Genomic DNA, 18,943 nt, shown 5'->3' with positions numbered 1-18,943 from the left:
TGTTCAAAAAATTACACAGCAGTGAGCCTGGTAGAAATTCAGACACTAATCACCACAGACATTTTGGGGAACATTATGAAAAGGAAGTGAAATCCACTAGGACCTGAAATGGGTCTTGAGAACAAGCCTATCAAAATAATTTGTTTCCCTCAGATGGATACTTGGTCAAGGTCACAAAGGGAAGACCTATGGACTAGGGGTTCCCCATTGGGGGCAGAGAGCAGACATGAACTTATTGCAGGGATTCTGGCCAAGAGGTCTCCTTACTTCCACTGGACTTCCTTGGAGCCCTGGACTCCTTGGGCTATGAGGTCATTGGCACAGGCACCAGCAGCAGCTGAGAAGGAAAAGAAAGACCAAAGGGCACAATGGCAAGAAGATTTTTAAAAAGAAAAAGAAAACAAGGAAACAAAACAGGAAAAAGGTCAAAGGAGAAGATCGTCTGTCTATAAAGTAACTGGAAGACATTTTCTTTTGACGCTGGTGGACAGACACTGAAAGCCATCTCCAGAGAAATGCTAAGATGTTTTCTAGCACTTTCCTGGGGACTAGTCTCAGTATTTTGCACTTCCTATTCAGACCTCAACTGGTCTGAACAAATGGAAAAGGTAGTATCCTGGTTTCACTTTCAATCCTGAGACAGAAGGTTTGATTTGTGTAGGGGGCTGTATCCTCACGTAAAAGCTTTAAAAAGCCTTCTGCACTTGAGAAGAAATGTGAGAGGAAATCAAAAGACAGAAAACTTCTGCAAACAAACACTCGTGCCTCATGTATGCAGGCAAACTTTCTGCTTTTAAACAGAGGAACCAATACCTACCTTGAAAGCCTGCTTTCACTCAAGAAACGTTACAGTGCTCAAAAGGGCAATAAAACAAATTCTTAGATCGAGTTCTCCAAACGTGCTTCTAAGTCTCTTTAAAAAACTTTCAAAGATACCCATCAAAATTAAACCAAAAACCCAGTCACAAATGCAATGTGGGAAACTTGATTAGATCCTGGTGTTGTTTTTTTGTTTTTTTTTAAAGATTTTATTTATTTATGTGACAGAGAGACAGCCAGCAAGAGAGAGAACACAACAGGGAAGTGGGAGAGGAAGAAGCAGGCTCCCAGCGGAGGAGCCCGATGTGGGACTCAATCCCGGAACACCAGGATCACGCCCTGAGCTGAAGGCAGACGCTTAACGACTGCGCTACCCAGGTGCCCCAGATCCTGGTGTTTTAAAAAAGACAATCTGTGACAACTGGGGAAACCAGAATAAGGGTAGAAACTAGGGGATATGATGATACGATGAGATTACTGTTAGTTTTCATAAATATTATGTTATCAGGATTGTGCAAAAGTACTAGGGAGTAAAGTATGGGTGTATAGGGAGAGTATAACTATAACAAAATGTTCATAAATATGTAAATAAATCCCCATCCTGAATTCTACAGCCCCAACAAAGGTTTCCCTAACCGCTTTCTGCAGATGATGATACGGAAAACAATCCTGCGTGATTGGTAACTGTGCTGTCCTATATAATTTCACATGTCTTAGCAAAATTACACTGGACAATACACACATGTCACATACAAGAGATCACCTATGGGGGCACCTGGCTGGCTCAGTCAGAAGAACGTGTGACTCTTGATCTCAGGGTTGTGAGTTCGAGCCCCGTGTTGGGTGTAGAGATTACTAAAAAGATAAATAAACTTAAAAAAAGAGAGAGGTCACCCATGGCTCTTCAAATCTTCATAAAATTTGCTTACCTAATCTTGGGTTGTGAATGCATGGATTCTGAGTCAGATGAATGTGACTTCTATCACGCGTTCACTCCTATCCTGTGTGAACTTGGACAAGGTACTTAACCTAACTAACCTTTGTGCTCCTCTTTAATAGTCTCTACCTAAAAAAACTGGTGTGACAATTCAATGAAAACAAAAATCCAAAATACTGAGCACAGAACCTGGCACAGAGCACGTATCAATTCATGACGGCTATTATTATAACAATGGGTCTAGTTTTCTCATAGGAATACACGACACTATTTTGACTTAGATCATCTTCTTCCCAAATAAAAACACACAGACTCTGAATCTTGATTGAAGCAAAACAAAACAAAACAAAAACCAAACAAACCATGAACAGGTCTCACATAATAATGTGAGATAATAACTTAAAAAGGAGAAATGCTAGACAAACACTGTATTATCTAATGTCCAGATTTAACACGCTGTATTGTTAAAAAAAAAAACCATGAAAACCAATCGGTGAAAGGAACTTTTTAAGACGTAGTATACGGCTTTGTTTCTGCATACAAGGAAAGAAACTCTAGCTGGGGAGATAGCTGGCGAGGTAAAGGAACCATACAAAGCTGCAGCAGCATAAGGAAGGCTCTGCTAAAAAGAGCTAATACAACAGTTCTTAATGAGCTTTGCTACCTGCCCTGTCCTGCTGGCTCGACCTTCCAAACATATCCCCCTGCCTCCCATTCAGTCCCCCTCTCTTGCAGTCACTTCTTACCTGCACTGTTCCTATGGCCTCCCCAGCTGGTCCCCCTGCTTCTCCTTTGCTCTCTCTACAGACTGCTCTCCACAGAGCCACCAGAATAATTCATTTACACACTCCAGTCATTGTAATTTCACTCCTGTTCAAAATCCTCCAAAACATCCCATTTCGGGCCGGGAGTAAAAAAAAGTCAGTCGCAGTCTTTAAAGGGGCCCACAACATTTTATCTCTAGCACCTAGCCCCAACTGTGTTTACAACTGCATTTCCTACTGCTTTCTGGTACAATGGTCTCCTTGAAATCCCTTAAATGCAGAAGCCTGGCTCAGGGTTTTTGCTGCTAGCCCTCTGCCTGGAATACTACTGCCCCAGACAGTTGCCTGGTCCACTTAAGGCTACACTCAACTGCCCCCCCTTTTAAATAGACCCTCCCCTGACTACACAGTGCAGAACACTAACCACTAGAGAGTAGGGTGGCTGACTCAAACATCATACATTCAGCCCATGGAGGACTATGTAGCCTTAAAAAAGGAATGATGATGATCTCTATGAACTGATATGGAATGATTATCCAGACATACGGTTAAGAGACAAAAAATAAGGTACAAAAGAGTACACAGAGGGGCGCCTGGGTGGCACAGTCGTTGGGCGTCTGCCTTCGGCTCAGGGCGTGATCCCAGAGTCCTGGGATCGAGCCCTACATCAGGCTCCTCCGCTGGGAGACTGCTTCTTCCTCTCCCACTCCCCCTGCCTGTGTTCCCTCTCTCGCTGGCTGTCTCTCTCTCTCTCTGTCAAATAAATAAATAAAATCTTTAAAAAATAAAGAGTACATAGAGTATGTTACTATTGTTACTATTGCACTATCTATTTGTATCTACACAAAGAAACAAAGATAAAACAGAAACAAACAGTACCTGCTATGACAGAGGGAGAAGGTGAAAGGGGATTTCTCTGAGCATATCTCTATGTGGTTTGACTGGCACCATATTAATATTTTACATATTTAAAAATTAAATCAAGGGGGAAACCTTAAAATTGAATAGAAACAAAACGAATTAATGCAACTATATATTGAGTTGATAGCCTAACCACCCAGAAGAAAAAAAATTAATCCAAGTAACTTTTAAAAGACAGTATTCTGTATATATTCAGCGGGACATACGGATGAATAAAAAGAACTGTGAAGAAACTTTGAACTGTATTTAGTCAAGTTTGTGCTTGGTAGTGGTATTGGTATAGCAATTAACGAAACTATTTCATGTTCAATGTATATTAGGAAAACATACTGGTGCTATGAGGAATAGAATTCTTGCTGTGGCAAAGGGAGATACAAATAGGGAATGGAGGAAGAGAAAGATGAACCAAATGGTTAGGTTAGGCTTAGTGGTAACAGGATAAACTCATGACTTTGTGAAAACTTTATTTCCCAGCTCTGAGAACTGACAGCCTAGAGACCATGACTCCAGTAGTCTTGAGTACACCTATCACCCAGATATTGATTTCTAAATCCCACCTCCCACTAAAAGTTATGAGAGAATCTAATGATTACAGGCTGAGGCAGAAATGGTACAAAATGAGCCCAAGACATCCTTCTGTGTCAGAAAGTAGTAAGTTCTCAAAAACTGATGGAAACAAGGCAAAGCACATGGAAGCACAGAGAGTTTCTCATTTGCCAAAATCTGGATCACCGAGCATCAAAACAGATGACAAAAATGCCACCTTAAGAAGTTAAAAAAAATAAAATTTAAAAGGAGGTGCAAAAGCTCCTCGCTAGTGAAGAGCGTCAATGATGTATAAAGAAAAATAGGGATAGAAAATTGCTGTCTACAAATATTTTAGTGGACTTAGGGGAGAATCACCACTGGATGATAAAACAGCTAAAATACTGGATAAAGATTGCTGCGGAACAGGAGAGTCACACAATCTCAAAGTGTCACTTGATAAATCGTGTATTATTTACAAAGGGGAACAGGTGCCTCTGTGATGGAGAAATCTGGGGGATCACCTTAACCAATTAAGGTCTCCAATAATGGGACAAATGGACTGCATCTACTGTCTAATGAGATGCACAGAGAAGGACACGACACACCTATGGAACATTCCTGAAAGTTTTAACCAGAACCTAATCATGAGGAAACAGACCATCCAAATCTAGGGACATTCTATGAAACTGGTCCAGACCTTTCAAAAACAGTGATGTCATAAAGTAAAAAAAAAAAAAAAAAAAAAAAAAAAAAAGAGTTGGCAAGTTTTAGATTAAAGGGGATTAAAGAGGCCGGACTACCAAATGCATTGTGTGATCCAGAATCAGCTTCTGGACTCTATCAGAAAACAGTATTATATTGATGGTGTATTTCCTGACTGTGATCATGGTTTCATGGATTTCTGGAGACATACTATTCTTAGAAGACATATGTTGAAATATTTACAGGTAAGGGATCATAAGATCTGCAACTCTCAAATGTTTAGACAAAAAAAAAAATTAAGTGTGTGTATAAATAGAAGTAAACCAAATGCGTTAAAATGTTAATAACTGGGGATTCCAGGAGAAAAGTGTGTACGTGTTCATACTATTTTTGGCAACTATTCTAGAGATTTCTGATGTTCCAAAGTTTTAAAGAAGTAAAAAGAAATATTAACCATGCCCACTCCCCTTTTCTCTGCATGACTAATCTCTGTGTTAGTAAATGTTTACTTTACCACCACCCAATATCTAGATATTTACTCATTTATTCACTTTCTGTCTCTCTCCCCCACTATAACGTAAGCTTTGCAAAGGCAGGGAAGTCTCCTTCTTGTTGTAACCCCAGTCCCTTGTACAGTGCCCAACGCACAGTTGACCCTCAGTAAGAATGTGTTCCGGGACTCAGGTTCACATTCTAGGAAGTACATGCTATCATTACCCTTCCTCACCAGTGAGTGGTGCGCTCTCTCTCTCTTCCAGGGCAAAGACAGCGAGGCTCGCACAACTTAGGTAACTCATGGAAACTGTAACTCAGGTGCGGAGCAGGGCCAGGGTGGGAAGCCAAGCACTGGACTGGAGAGCTGATGCTCTTAATCACCAGCGGGCTGCTTCCCACTGAGTCAGCCTCTGCCTGTAGTGTACCTCCCCCTTTCCCAGACACTAGCATCGGAAAGTCTCAGGGGGTCCTGGGATGGCATCTGCCCTCTGATGGCATCTGCCCTGTGACAGCTTCCCTGCCTCCTATGACTCCCAGATGCGATCCTTTCTCTGTACTGCTTTCAGATTATTCCTCCTAAGCGCATGGTTCCGATTCTGTGAGGCCCAGAAAGAATTCTCCTTTGCCCGCAGAAGATAATCCAAACTCCCACAAGGGATGTTCAGGCTCCGCCCTGGGTCTTCCAGCTCCCATAGGCACACTTAGGCTCCAGGGACCCTGAGTGACTCTCAACTGCCCAGGTTCACCCTGTACACTGTGCTCCCCTGTCTGTTTCACCTCTTGGAATCTTTTCCTACATCATGGCACGTCCACACACCATCTATCCTCAGAGGCCAGGTTGAAATACCCTCTCTTCCATGAAGTCTTTGCTTCACAAGAGATATTGATTTCACAAAAGACGTTGCTCCCTTCCCTGTGCACGCCCATAGCACTTTATGCTCAGCCTGTCTTAGGACATTTACTTTTGTGCCTTAGAACGTAGGCACTTTTGAGATCTCTCAACCCCTCCCGGCTAGGCGGTCCTCCATAGACCCGAACCCCATAGGTACTCAATGGAAGCTTAGTGCAGAATGAGGACTGCAAGATTGATCTGTAGTATGTGCAAAGGGGGCCCCCGCGGGAAATCCTCAAGGAAAGAAGAACTAGTTAAGCGTTTATTACTATGCTCCAGGGGTTTGGCTATGACTGCGTGTGTGTGGGGGGGGGTTATAAAGGTGGGGAGGTAAAAATGGTGACAGATAGTTATTTCATGGGGCTGTTAATCTGGCTGAAGAAGTGGGAAAGGGATGAACGCAGTTCTAGATGCACAGAGTTCTTTTACGTTTTTCAAGGGAGGAGAAAGGAGCACCAGCCGCCCTGCTTCGGAATCCTGGAGCGATTCAGACATTTCTCTTGGCGGGTCCCTGTCCCAGCCGGGGTACCCTTCCCACAGGAGCGCAACTCACGCGGCGGGGCATCGGAGGAGAAAGGGGAACGCGGAAACCATTCGGCTGTAGCGGCTCCTGCGCCCCACCCGGCGCGCCGCGGATAAGCCGCGTTCTTTGGGTAGGTGGAACCCGCTGCGGCGACCCGTCTGGGAGAGCTCACCGGTTGCGGAAGCAGTGAAAGGGCCGTCCAAGTGCTTGGCGACGGCACCCCGGGGGTGGTGGTGGGGGCAAGTGGCTTAGCAGTCACTGGAACCTCAGCAAAGGCACACCCTTCCGGAGGAACACCAAAGTGGGGAGGTGAAAGGGCTTGGGGGAGTTGGGGGTTAAGGACTCTTAAGAAACTACCGGAGAAGTGAGCGAGCCGGAGTCCCATCCCTCTTCCAAACGAGGATTCCGGTGCCTAAGGTCAAAGTTGCTTCCTGACTACTCACAGGAGCCTTGAAGTGACAACTCTGCCGGACAAGGTCCCGCTGGCTGCGTTTCTTCTCCTCAAGCCAGTAGTGGCCGCCTCGAGCCCCGCCCGTCCACCCAGCCTCGGAGCCCTGAAGCCACCGACACCCGCAGCGCTGCCCAGCCCCGGCCAGGGCCCGGGGGAGGCCTCCACTCACCCAACTGGAGCACCAGGCAGACCACTCCGAAGACCCCCGCGGCCCAGCCCCAGGCTCTCCCAGCGGTCATGGCGTGTCCCGCGGGCCTCTGAGGGCCGGACTACGCAGGAGTTTACTAGTTAGTTCCCGGGCAGCTTCCCGCGGCCCCGCCCCTGCGCCGCCGGGTCCCCGCGCCGCCCGGCCCGGGTCCCGCCCCTGGTACCGCCCAGGCCCCGCCCCCCCGGCCTGGCCCCGCCCCGCCCGCCCGCCGCGCCAGCTTCCTCTCCTCCCGCAAGTCCCCAAAGTGACTCGGTCTCCTCCCGTCTGCTCTATGGAGCTGTTCCTTCAAAGTGGCTTGCGTCTTTAAAACCAGGCTTATCTTCGTTCCTCCCGCTGCTCCAGCACTTTTCCTGGACGTTTGGGACTTGACGGAGGCAACTCTGTAACTGGGGGTGTCGGGGAGGGGGGAAGGGGGAACTGTCGCCCCCCCCCCCCACCCCGCAAAGTCCCTGCGGTGACAGGAGAACTCTGCCAAAGGACTGGAAGGCTCCGAAGCACTTCCTTCAGCTCTTTCCAGCAGCAGCAGCAGCAGCGCGGAACTTGAGTCCCCTGCCAGTCACTGTCCTGGAACATTAAAACGAAAGGGAACGGGACGTTTTGGGCAATTGCTAGAACGTGCGGGATTACCTGGTGCAGCCGGTCCCGCCTGTCTCATTCAAGTTCAGGCCATCTTTTCCTTAAGCCTGCCCCCACCCCCAACCGTCCCTTTCTCCGGAGCCGGGACTTCTAGCCTTGGGTTTCTCCCTTCTCGGTTTCCTCTGTTTTCCTCTTCCTCCATCTCAGCTGTGGACTTTCCCTTAGGCTGAGGAGTCAGATTTGGTCGCCCCCTCACTGTTCGTCCTCCTCGGAAATCACCCCCCCCACCCCAAGCTGCAAAAGGCTCCTGGAACACCCCATGTTAGTGGTTAATCGTCTTTTTTTTTTTTTTAAGAATTGATTGGGAGGGGGAAGGGAGGGAGAGAGAGAGAGAGAGAGAGAGAGAGAGAGAGAGAGAGAGAGAGAACGAGCCGGGGGGTGCAGGACCTGAACCACCTGTACCGAAGGCAGAAGCTTAAACGACCGCGCCACCCAGGCGCCTCCTAGTGGTTAGTCTTCTTGATTGGCTTGTCGTCCCTCAAATCTGTCGGGCCCCAGACCAAATGACTCCCAGAATCAGCTCCTCACATGGCTTTCCTGTCTGCCCCCTTTCAGAGAGAAGCACATGAATTCCCCTGCCAGCTGTGGGAGCTAAGGGAACTCTGAAGCTCTTCCGGTGAACAGGACACCCTGATGTCCTAATAAACACCAACATGTCAGTTGTGAAACTGAGGGGAAATGTGCTTTATTGTTGCTGTCATCTCTATCATCCTCAAGTGAGGACCCTAAAACCACTCAAGACAGTTGAACTATACTGTAAGAATTCATTAGTTCTTAGGTCAGGCATAAAATCCTAAAAGGTATCTAGGGGCGCCTTGGGTGGCTCAGTTAAGCACCTGACTCTTGATCCCAGCTCAGGTCTTGATCTCAGAATTGTGAGTTCAAGCCCTGTGCTGGGCTCCACGCTGGTTGTGGAACCTACTTTAAAAAAATACCTTAGGGGCGCCTGGGTAGCTCAGTCATTAAATGCCTGCCTTCGGCGCAGGTCATGATCCCAGGGTCCTGGGATGGAGCCCTGCTCAGTGGGAAACCTGCTTCTCCCTCTCCCAATCCCCCTGCTTGTGTTCCCTCTCTCACTGTGTCTCTGTCTGTCAAATAAAATATTTTTAAAAAAATAAGTAAAAATAAAAAATAAAATAATACCTTACATCTTAAAAGGGTATCTCTATCAGTGAAATTTCTGGGACCAATGTCATGTATCAGGAAGCATCCTACCTTAAGACATTCCCTACCATCCGTACATACTGGGGACATGAAGCAGGTGGAGTGTACAGCACAAAATGTGAGAAAATCAAGTTTTTGTTCTGTTCTGGACTGGTGGGAGCTCAGGCCAACTGAGAAAGTTAGGAGGGGTCAAACTTTTAGACAGTGGAGAGCCTCTGAATATTTTTGAACTAAGAAGTGATAATAACAGCAAACATCTGCTGAGCACTTACTAAGCCAGGCCTTGTATTAAGGGCATTACCTGAATTAATTTAATTTTCTGGCTGTCCCTATTTTCACAGATGAGGAAATGGAGACTCAGAGAAGGTAAATGACTTGCTCAAGGACACACAGTAAGGGGCAGAACTGGGAGTCCAACTGAAGTTAAATCTAGAGCGCCACTCTTACCCTCTCATACAGGATTAGGATGCAACTTTTGGATAGGTAGCCATGCTCTTGACTGGACTGGCCAGCCGGCGCTGCCGACCCAGCAGGGCGGGGGAAAGTTCTGCCCAGTCACATGGGGCTGGGAAGTATGTCTCAGGTCATGGTCTCCAGCCTTTGGGTGAGGAATGATTCATTAGCTCTTCTTTGGTTAGATGCTGCTCTGACCAAGACCAGCGTGCAGTGCCAGCTTTTTCATTAAGAGAAATGTTGTGCTTCTATCAGGCAATTTTTTTGAAATATTTATTTCACACCCAACATGGGGCTCAAACCCCAAACCAAAGGTTAAGAGTCACATGCTCTATCGACTGAGCCAGCCAGGTGCCCCTTAAACCAAGCATTTTTAGAGGAGCTTCTATGCAGTCTAGAAGACTTCATCTGGAGTCAAAAATGGCTCCAAAAGGTGGACCTGAGTTAGGCAATGGGCCCAAAAGTCTCTATTTCTATACTGAAGACTTGCCCCCAAAAGGAGAGTGGATGTATTTTTTGTCCTGTGGCCGGTATTGAGGTCCAGACGTACCTATTTGTCACTGTAGATAAATCAGGAACTCGAGGTAAGAAAGGAGGGCTCCTCCAGCCTGCTCACATGGCATGGGGTTGCTGCTCTTCCTAGCGTGTCCCTCTCTGGTCCTCTGGCTCTGGTTTTTGCCAACCTTGGAACTACCCCCCAGGAAGCTTAGAAATCCCAGAATGAACTGAGCAAAACGCAGCTCCTAATCTCGCGTACATGGAAATTGTCCCTGCCTCTTCTGGAAATGTACATTCACTTCACTTATATAAACACTGGGCAGATTTGCGCCAAAGGCATGGATGGGAAAATCTTCTTCCACAATAACTCCATTTCCCTTTTTAAAATGTTCCCTGGCAGAAAGACAGCATTTGGGAGAAAAATTAGGCAAAAGAAATACGTAAGACATAACATGGAACCATTGTGGGTACCCAAGGGATAAACAATCCCATTTCAACTCCTGGCCAGGCCAGCAGCTGCAAGAAGTTGATAAGGATGCAGCAGATGGGGCCGTGGAGCGGAGGAAAGCACATATTAAAGCCTTTGAAAGGTTTGATTTTTTAAGAGAGAAGGAAGCGCCTCCCTCTGCTTCTTACACGCTATCTAGTTTCTTTTGCATATTCAGTGCAATGTAAAAAATTACAGATGGGTTCTGCCGAATCCTGTATCACTGCTGTGGTTTTAATCATTCTATCATTCTCACTTTGCAGAAGTGGTGAACTCCTCTGTACCATCCCAGCGTTCGGGTGGCGCGGGGAACATGTGGTGTGCTGTGCAGGAAGGCCCCCTGAGCAGGAAGACACAGCTCCTGCTGGGTTCCTGCCTCCTGGCAGATGCTTGCTGACAATTCCATGGTCCGGACAATACTCCATCGTTTGAGAAAGGTGGTGTGGTCTTGCTGCAGAGGCCCTCCGTAGCCACGGGGAAGGTTGTTCCCCGTTCCTGCCCTCCTTCTCCATCAGTCTCCTCCCACCCTTTCCACCCCCCTCCCCCAAAAAGGAAAGCTGGTTAAGGAGCTCTGCCTTCTGAATCTGCCTATCAGGCCTCCAGGTGTATGGTGTGCGCACAGATCTGGGGGCAGCATGGCCTTGACAGGTAGTTGTGTACATTTATTATGATTCATCTTCCTCAGATGGCAGTAAAGCATCTTAGGAAAGGTTGTTGTCCCGTCCCCCCCCCCCCCCCATCATTTGTACAAAGGCACTCTTCAGGCTGGGAGCAGGGCAGCGTAATGAAGTCTACAATTCTTGACCCTTGAGCCTAGCAGGCCAATGCCAGGGGCAGAACTCCACACCCCCAGGGCACAGTTTCATGGAGGAGAGAGGCCGGTTAAGAGAAAGGACAGCGGGCTCCAGTAACTGTAAACAGCCATATTTTCAACATAATTTACTACAGGTCTCTGAAGTGTATATAAAACATTTTAGTGCAACATTTTACAAATAGTTTTCCTTTAAAAAAAAAACCAAAAACCAAAATAAACAAAAACAAAATCAACAGCTCTCTACATCATGCATGGGTAGTTTCCTTACCCTACCTGTTTTTTCAACAATAAACGCAGAGAAACCATTGTTTGAAAAGAATATGAAAACCTGCTACAGATACACCCTGATGAAGGAGGGTGTGGTCATATCCACGTCCTGGGATGGGCCTAGCACAGTGTAGTTTCTCATGAATGCAACATTGTAGCTGTAGAGAAGTCAAGAGAACAGCTGGCAGTTTTCCTCTCCTGGTCCATGGCCTAGAACTCCGGGAGGCCGTGTGCAATGAGGTCTCCAGCCACTGGAGGGCACCATTACCACTCATCTGACACCACATTTCCATAGAAACAGCCCAATAAGGTCCTGGGGATTTTCACAGAAAGCTGAAAAGCTCACCCTTTGATGGTATCCCCCAGCCCAATAGAAAATACACAGGGGGAAAAAAACCCCAAAAAACCCAATTATCAAAATACTGGCTTCGGTTTCTTTTCTTCCTTTCAAATTTCCTGCAACTGCTTCACATATTTAATTCCGTGCATTACCTACTTTCCTACAGCTGTGAACCAAAGCAAAGTCAACTCTTCGTAGTCCGTTACGCACCCAGTCCCAGCCAACCCTCTGGCATCTTTCCCATGTCCCAGAGGAAAGTAAGTCATCTTCCCTCATTGACTCAGGCTAAAAATTAGGGGCCGATTTTCCACAGAAAGCCCACGTGCCTGAAAGGAAGCAATGGGGCAAAGGACTGCTTTCTTCCTGCACCGCTGAGCCGGCGGACTCCATACCCCCGCAGCGTTGATGCAGCATACGTAAGAAATGCGAATGAGCACACAGGCTGTAACAGAGGGATGCAGGTGGTGGAGCCTACACATGGTCTCATAGGAGAGCACTGGCGGGGGAGCGGGGGAGAGGAGGCAGGTCTACGCAAGCCTGTCGTTGGCCTGGCTTCCCCACAGCTATGGCATCGCAGATCATCTGCTGAGCACCCATGCCACCTGTACCCCCCACAGACCCGAATCCGGATCGGCACCCCCATGGCTTCCCGTGGAGTCCATTACGCCTCAGAACAGACAGGAATCTCTCTGGTTAGACTTAGCTCCAGAATCCCTGGCAGCCTTTTTCTAAACTGTAATTCCCTTGGGATTCAAGATGCAAGTTTAAGAGGAAAGGAAATGGTACTCGTGGCTGGCAAAACAGAGGAGCCCCAGGGCATAAACACTCCTCCCATGGAGTAAGCAAGAGGCAACACTTGTAACCCACGAATGGTGCTCCAGGGGAGCCAAGCACGTTGCCCCATAGTGTAAAGGAACAGGGGTGACACTGGCCTTGATGGGCTTTAGTGGGCATTGGAATGAACTGCCACCATACCAACGAACAACCAAATCGCCCAAAACTACAAACAAGATCTAAGAAGGGGAAGGGCAAACACCCACACAGGCATGTGACCACTTCCCACTGAGACGAGGTCATCTGAATGGGTCACAAAAGGGCTGTGTCTGACCTCTCCTGGGCAGATATTCTATGGCAGTAAGATACAGGCCGAGAGAAATGGTGAATAAGGAAGACATCGTTCTCTTGGAGGAAAATCTACCTGGAGGGAAGAAGAAAAACCTAGTCTTCATATCTCCAGCGTGGCATTCTTCCCCTGGTCTCCAAGGTCAGGCTCTGGAAGCCACCCCGTCCCACCACTGACCCTCGCAGGAACTTAGCTGCCAGCCTGCCCCGTGCGCTCCGGTATAAGGTGTCCTGTGGTAGCTGCTTGGGCCCTGATGTGTTCAGCTCAGCACTGTCCCCCTTTCAGGCTCCCTGGCCACTTTCCCTTAAGAGTTTGGCAAAGCACCTTAGGATAGAAGCCCAGCCACTCACAGTTATCAGTTAGAGACGGCTCCTGCATACAGATCAAGCCAACCACTAGCCTCTTTTCCCTCCTTCGCTAATCACCGGCTTTGATCAACCTGAAAGTCAGTAGCTGCTAAAAGCAGCCCTCTGCCCACTTTAGCTGGCAAAGTGTGTGCTGTTTGCAGCTTTTGACTTATTCTCCAACAAAGTGGGTTTTTTTTTCTCTTCTTTTTTTTGGCAAGCTTGGGATGAAGCCTATTTTTTGCCTCCCTGACAGGCTAGTCGGGCACCATCTACTCCTAATGGGGTTATGCCGGATTTCTCCTGTACGTACACAGTTCTTTGAAGCAAAATTCAACACTTTCATCTTGACTACAAAGTGGTCCCAACGACTCCAGCTGAGGGAAAAGATAAGATACAAATTGGGCCCACACTACACATAATTTTCAAGTCTCGTTAAGAAAGTAAAAAAGTTCGGGTGTGTTCTGATCCATGGGTAGCGTTTTCAAGTATGCAAAAACAATAAGTCTTGGAAGAGATTCCTTTGTGCCATAAAGTTCATCCTTCCTTTTGCCACTAGTGGTACGTTAAAGAGAAATTCGTCCGTCACATTACGGAATCCAAAAAGGGTAAACCAAAGGGATTAAAAAGAGTCCATTACAAAGAATAAGAACCCCTGTAACATCTATCTGAGAATACTATATAAATCGGTGAGTAGACGTGGCACCTGGAGCTACTCACTACATTACCGAAAACAAAAACAAGGAGCCTAATTCTGCAGGATAAGGACATCTGCTCCAGAACAGCTAACCAACCAAGACTGCCACCTAGAGGCAGTCTGTCTCTGGGACCGATCGGGGACTTCAAACACTTCTCAAGTCTGACAGTCTTCGGGCGAGAGCGCTCCAGAGGTTGGGTGCGGTCTGCTGCGCGATCACAGAGCAAGAGGCAGGAAGGGAGGGTCTCAGCTCCTCCGTGGCTGGGTCCGCTGGGCTGCCCTTAGTCTATGGCTCCCGGGTGGATACTGAGCACAGGGGGCTCCAGGCAAGTGGGGGAGTAGTTGAGGTGTGGCTCTTTGATCCACAACAGGGGCACCCCATTCTTCCCATCCGAGTTCTTGCTGGAGTTCCGGCTCTTGAAGCGCACCAGCAGGATGGTGATGATGAGGATGCCGAAGATGGGGAAAGGGTAGAAGAAGACGAAGTAGAAGAGCGCGTCATTGGAGCAGATGATGGACTGCAGCGTGGAACCTGGAACAGAGGCAAGAGCGTGAGGGCTGGGAGCCCGGACCGCCGGCCCTCGTTCCCGAAGCCCTCGCCCCGCCCAACCCAACCCCCGCACCCACCCTGTCTTCCCCGGCTGCTGCTAAGGGAGGGGAGAGCACCCTCCCCCCCAGCCTTGCTCTCACAGTGGCGTCTCTTCCCATCACAGCTGGAAGTTCACTCAAAGCAATGCCTGCATCTCCTGCCGGGAGCCAGTACTGGCTGCTCGGAGAGCCACAGAATCAAATGCAGTTTATGGATTGTGAACCCAACTGCGTCTAGATGGTGGGGCAGCTGACTCCGCCCCAGTCCGCGCCGCCTGCCCAGTGATAATTTACATGTCCCTTTGCACTCAGTTCTGCTTCAAACGTCCTACTTTGGGACAGGACACGTTCTCTCCCCCCGCCAGCTTTTGAGAGCAGTTTTACCAGAAAGGATCCTTACCTGCCTAACATTATCAATTGAAATGCCATTACGGACCATTTACAAATGTCCACAGTGTGTCTGTGGCTGCATAGAATTCAGTGCTAGTTATTCCTGAATCTGGAAAGGAATGAAACCCACCCCCCACCAAGCCCCATGCCCCAGACCCAGTCGAGGTCTGCTCTGGAGTAGGAGACTGTTTTCTCTGGAAAATAAGGCTGCTGATGACCGCTATGTGCTATAAAACTTAATAGGGACATCCACAGTGGGCAGATAAAATGTAGTCTAAACAGTTTCTTCGCTTGTACTTTTGGGTTATTCAGTAGATTATTAGGGGGTCTGAGTATGATTTAGGCTTTTCTCTGCTTTCCTTTCTACTGTACAGCTGTTGCTCAGTATTATTAAGAAATGCAACACACACTTAAACTTATGAGATTTCCAAAGTATATGAAATTACTGATAGTCACCCACTTTTGACCTACAAAACCTCCATTTCATATGGTTCCATCTCCTAAACAGGAGGTAGTCAAAGAAAAGAAAAAGCTGACAAAACGAAAAACCTCAAATCAAAATTACCCGGTAAAATGTTCTGGCTGAAACGGAAAAGAAGTTACGATTTCTAGCAGATTTTTTATTTCTGTGTTGCAGGCCAGTTCTACAATGACAAACGTTATCTTCAGTCTGCTCACTCTGACAGGAGGGCAACTTAAAAGAGTGCCTTGTGAGAACAAATCATTCAGGTCACCAATTATTTCTTCCAGGCTCTGGCCATGGAGTCCCTTGATCTGATAAGTCTGAGCTCTGAACCTTCTGGAACAACAGCTGATGGTGAGCAGGGCCCTGCAGGATCACTGGTCATCCCAGCCAATCATGCAAAATCCAGCCCAACCTCCAAGTCACCCTCCAAACTACACATGAGCCAGGAACTGGAGAAAAACAGAGCAGTGATGTACTCGGGCTTCATTGTTTTGTCCTTCTTACAAGTCTGCAACACGCCAACTGGCTAAAGTGGGACTAGGCTGGATATTCTAAAGAGCGACCCCGTAACATCTAACAAGACACTTAGATAATGAAATCTTACTAGAATAGAATCTGGCGGAACATCAAGCTGATTAGGCAGGTTATTGGATGGTATGCTCTCACTTTAACTCCGATCCTCAAGGGTCAATTATACAAACTGGTATGGCAAAGCTGCTTATTAACTGGTATGGAAAACTGCTTATTAACCCATAATCCAGCTCTGAATTTATTCTTCCAGACCGTTGGAATCAACAGTTGGAAGCAACGGTTGGAACCAACAGAGACAACCTTCCCCTGTAACCTGGGCACACTCACTTGTGTCCAGAACCCGGATGCCAATGGGAGCCGACTCCTCTTCCGTCAGCCGGTACCACTCCTTCTGAGGGCTGGGCAGCCACTCCTCCACGCGGCAGGAGTAGTTGCCTGTGTCCTGGGGGCTCGCCTGCAGCACAGTGAGGCGATAGAGCAAGGGGGAGAGCCTCTGGTAGCGAAGCCTGCCCTCCCATGGGCTGCCCTCCGGGCCAAAGACAGCATCTGGGCCCACACTCAACAGGGCTGTCCGCTCCGTTGGGTCCTCTTCCTCCTCCTCGTCCCCTTCCTCCTCCCGTTCGCCCAGGCCAGGGCCATCTCTTTCCCCTCCAGCTTTAGTCCTCAGAGAGTACCAGGCCACGGCAAAGCGGGAGTCCTGACTTGACCGAGAAACAATGCTGCAGTCCAGCTGGAAAGCTGCCTTCTCAGACACGGTGGCGTTGGGGACCACTGTGTCCACCTGCAGGGCAGCATCTGGGGAGACGAGGGGCAAAAAAAGGAAGAAGAGGCTGTTTTAATTTCTTTGCTCAAAATAACCTAAATATCCATCACCAAATACACTCTAGTAACATAGTACTATACAACACACACCTATTGAAAGGAGCAAGGTGGGGCCATGTGCCTGGAGAGGGGGAAGGAGAGTTAAGAAAGACTGCTAGGCTGTAGAACACTGAGTATCCTATGAGGCACTGTATGCGGGAGAAAATACATTTTATTCCGACACATGTATCTGTTTATATTTGTGCTGAATATCCACAGAAGAATTCACAAGCTCTTAGCATGGATGCTTATGGGAACTCGGAGAGGAAGGGACACTTATCTTCACTGTAACCTCTAGCAGGGGCTGAAGGGTCCCCCTAAAATTCATGGCTATCTGGAACCTCAGAATGTGGCCTTGATTAGAAATAGGGTCTTTGCAGATGTAACGAACTCACATTGGATTTAGGGTGGGCCCTAATCCAATGACTGGAGTCCCGATAAGAAGACAAGGGGACACACAGAGAGAAGGACAGAGAGGCAGAGATTGAAACAATGCAGACACAAGCCGGGGGACACTTGGGGCCATGAGAAGCCAGCAGAGGCAAGGAAGGATTCTTCCCTAGAAGCTTCAGGGGGGACCTGGCTCTGCTGACAACTTGCTTCTAGACTTCAAGCCTCCAGAACTTTCAGAGAATAAACCGTTGTTGTTTTAAGCTGCGAAGTCAGTGCTAATTTGTTACGGCAGAGCCCTGGGAAACTCATTCACCCCTCAGCACCTTCTGAGTTTGAACTGTGCACATGTGGACCGTTACCTACGCCACAGTGGACCTGGGGAGGTAAGTATTCTCCAAGGATTCAAGCCCGAAACCTGAAAGGGCCCCTCGCCCTGAGCCTGGACCGCCCCAAAAGGATGGCACAGACAGCATCCTCCCGACTGAGACGGGAGACACAGAACGGCCAGGGAGAGGTACCCAAGCAGGTGAGTCACACGTCACAGACACCACCAGGCAGCCATAATCCCCTTTTTTTTTGCTGCTGCCCTCTTTTTTTGGCTCACAGGGGTAGGTACTAAACAAATAATCCATTCCCTACCTCCTAAATGGCCCATTTGGCCCTGTTTATGAAATGCTCATGAAAGATGCCAACATAATGGCAAGAAAAGTAGAGATACCAAATCGGATTCTGCCTGGATGAAGACCAAATAGGAGCATTTCCCAGGTATTGTCCTCGGCTTTCAATGAATTGGCTTAATGTTGCTCACAGGTGAACACAAAGCTGGGGGCCCCCCCAGCTTTGTGGGGCTCTGCCAAGCCCCTCCTCACCCCCCATGGCCCATCTAGAATCTCGGTGTGCATCGCGGGCACAGAAAGGCTTGGGAACCAGCTACAGGGGATGGGAACAGCGCCTCGGCCCAGCTCCCATGGGGGAGAGCACGCTGGAGGGCAAGGTGGTAGGGCGCAGAATATCCATTCGTAGGCGACACACACTCCTTGGCTTATGGGCTCATCCTTCCAGACAGCATGGCCGACTGCAACCCCAGAGCCATCAGAGAGAAACAGTGCAGATCAAGGGGTGGCCTAGGACACCTCTGCTTTGCAGAGTCTACCACACCACTGTCCTAAAGCTCCTGGCGGCTGGCCAACGAGATGCAATGCACCCACAATGGCAAGATGATCAGAGACCACTGGACGTTTAGTTCCCCGGAAGGGCCTCTTCCCCATCTACTTTCCCTTTGTTTTCTTCTCGTCTGAATGCTTACAATTTAAAGATTTATTTATTTATTTGAGAGAGAGAGAGAGCATGAGCAGGAGGAGTGGGAGAATCTCTAGCAGACTGTACTGAGCGTGGAGCCCAATGCGGGGCTCGATCTCACAACCCTGAGATCATGACCTGAGCTGAAACCAAGAGTTGACGCTTAAAGGAGTGCACCACCCAGTCCCCCATCAATGCTTACAATTTAAGCATTTGAGTTTTAACTTAAGTTTCCTGGCTCGTTCGAGTGCCTTGTCTGCAGTAATGACCCAATGCAAGTTTTCTGAATGAAACTAATGTCCACTTGCCTACACCCTCCCCCTTAACATACCTCTCTACTAATTTGGTTGCC

The 18,943-nt window shown here is 48.1% G+C and overlaps 2 protein-coding genes across 10 annotated transcripts in view; both read right to left on the bottom strand.

Annotated features, from left to right (window-relative positions):
• The window catches only part of CD58 (CD58 molecule), a 47,651-nt gene extending 40,280 nt beyond the window's left edge, over positions 1-7,371 (bottom strand). For 5 of the 7 annotated variants that reach the window (XR_006408172.3, XR_008958736.1, XR_008958737.1 and 2 more), the window contains exon 1: positions 7,202-7,353. Coding sequence is in view for 4 of the 7 variants with exons in the window: in XM_057310344.1 (XP_057166327.1) it covers positions 7,202-7,271 (70 nt within the window). In the remaining 3 variants the exon portion in view is untranslated. Of the gene's footprint in view, positions 1-7,201 lie in introns of all 7 variants that reach the window. The other 2 variants (XM_026483668.4, XM_057310343.1) reach the window with 2 other exon arrangements.
• A 4,015-nt stretch (positions 7,372-11,386) lies between these two features.
• IGSF3 (immunoglobulin superfamily member 3) overlaps positions 11,387-18,943 on the bottom strand; it is a 92,645-nt gene continuing 85,088 nt past the window's right edge. For all 3 annotated transcript variants that reach the window (XM_057310341.1, XM_026483666.4, XM_057310342.1), the window contains 2 exons: positions 16,366-16,833; positions 11,387-14,595 (listed from right to left, as the gene is read on the bottom strand). In XM_057310341.1, the coding sequence (XP_057166324.1) occupies positions 14,345-14,595; positions 16,366-16,833 (719 nt within the window). In that variant the 3' untranslated portion in view covers positions 11,387-14,344. The remainder of the gene's footprint in view (positions 14,596-16,365; positions 16,834-18,943) is intronic.

The sequence above is a fragment of the Ursus arctos genome, unplaced genomic scaffold (genome assembly GCF_023065955.2).
Source record: "Ursus arctos isolate Adak ecotype North America unplaced genomic scaffold, UrsArc2.0 scaffold_12, whole genome shotgun sequence".
In the NCBI taxonomy this organism is placed as follows: Eukaryota; Metazoa; Chordata; class Mammalia; order Carnivora; family Ursidae; genus Ursus; species Ursus arctos.
This window is presented reverse-complemented; position numbering and strand designations above follow the sequence as displayed.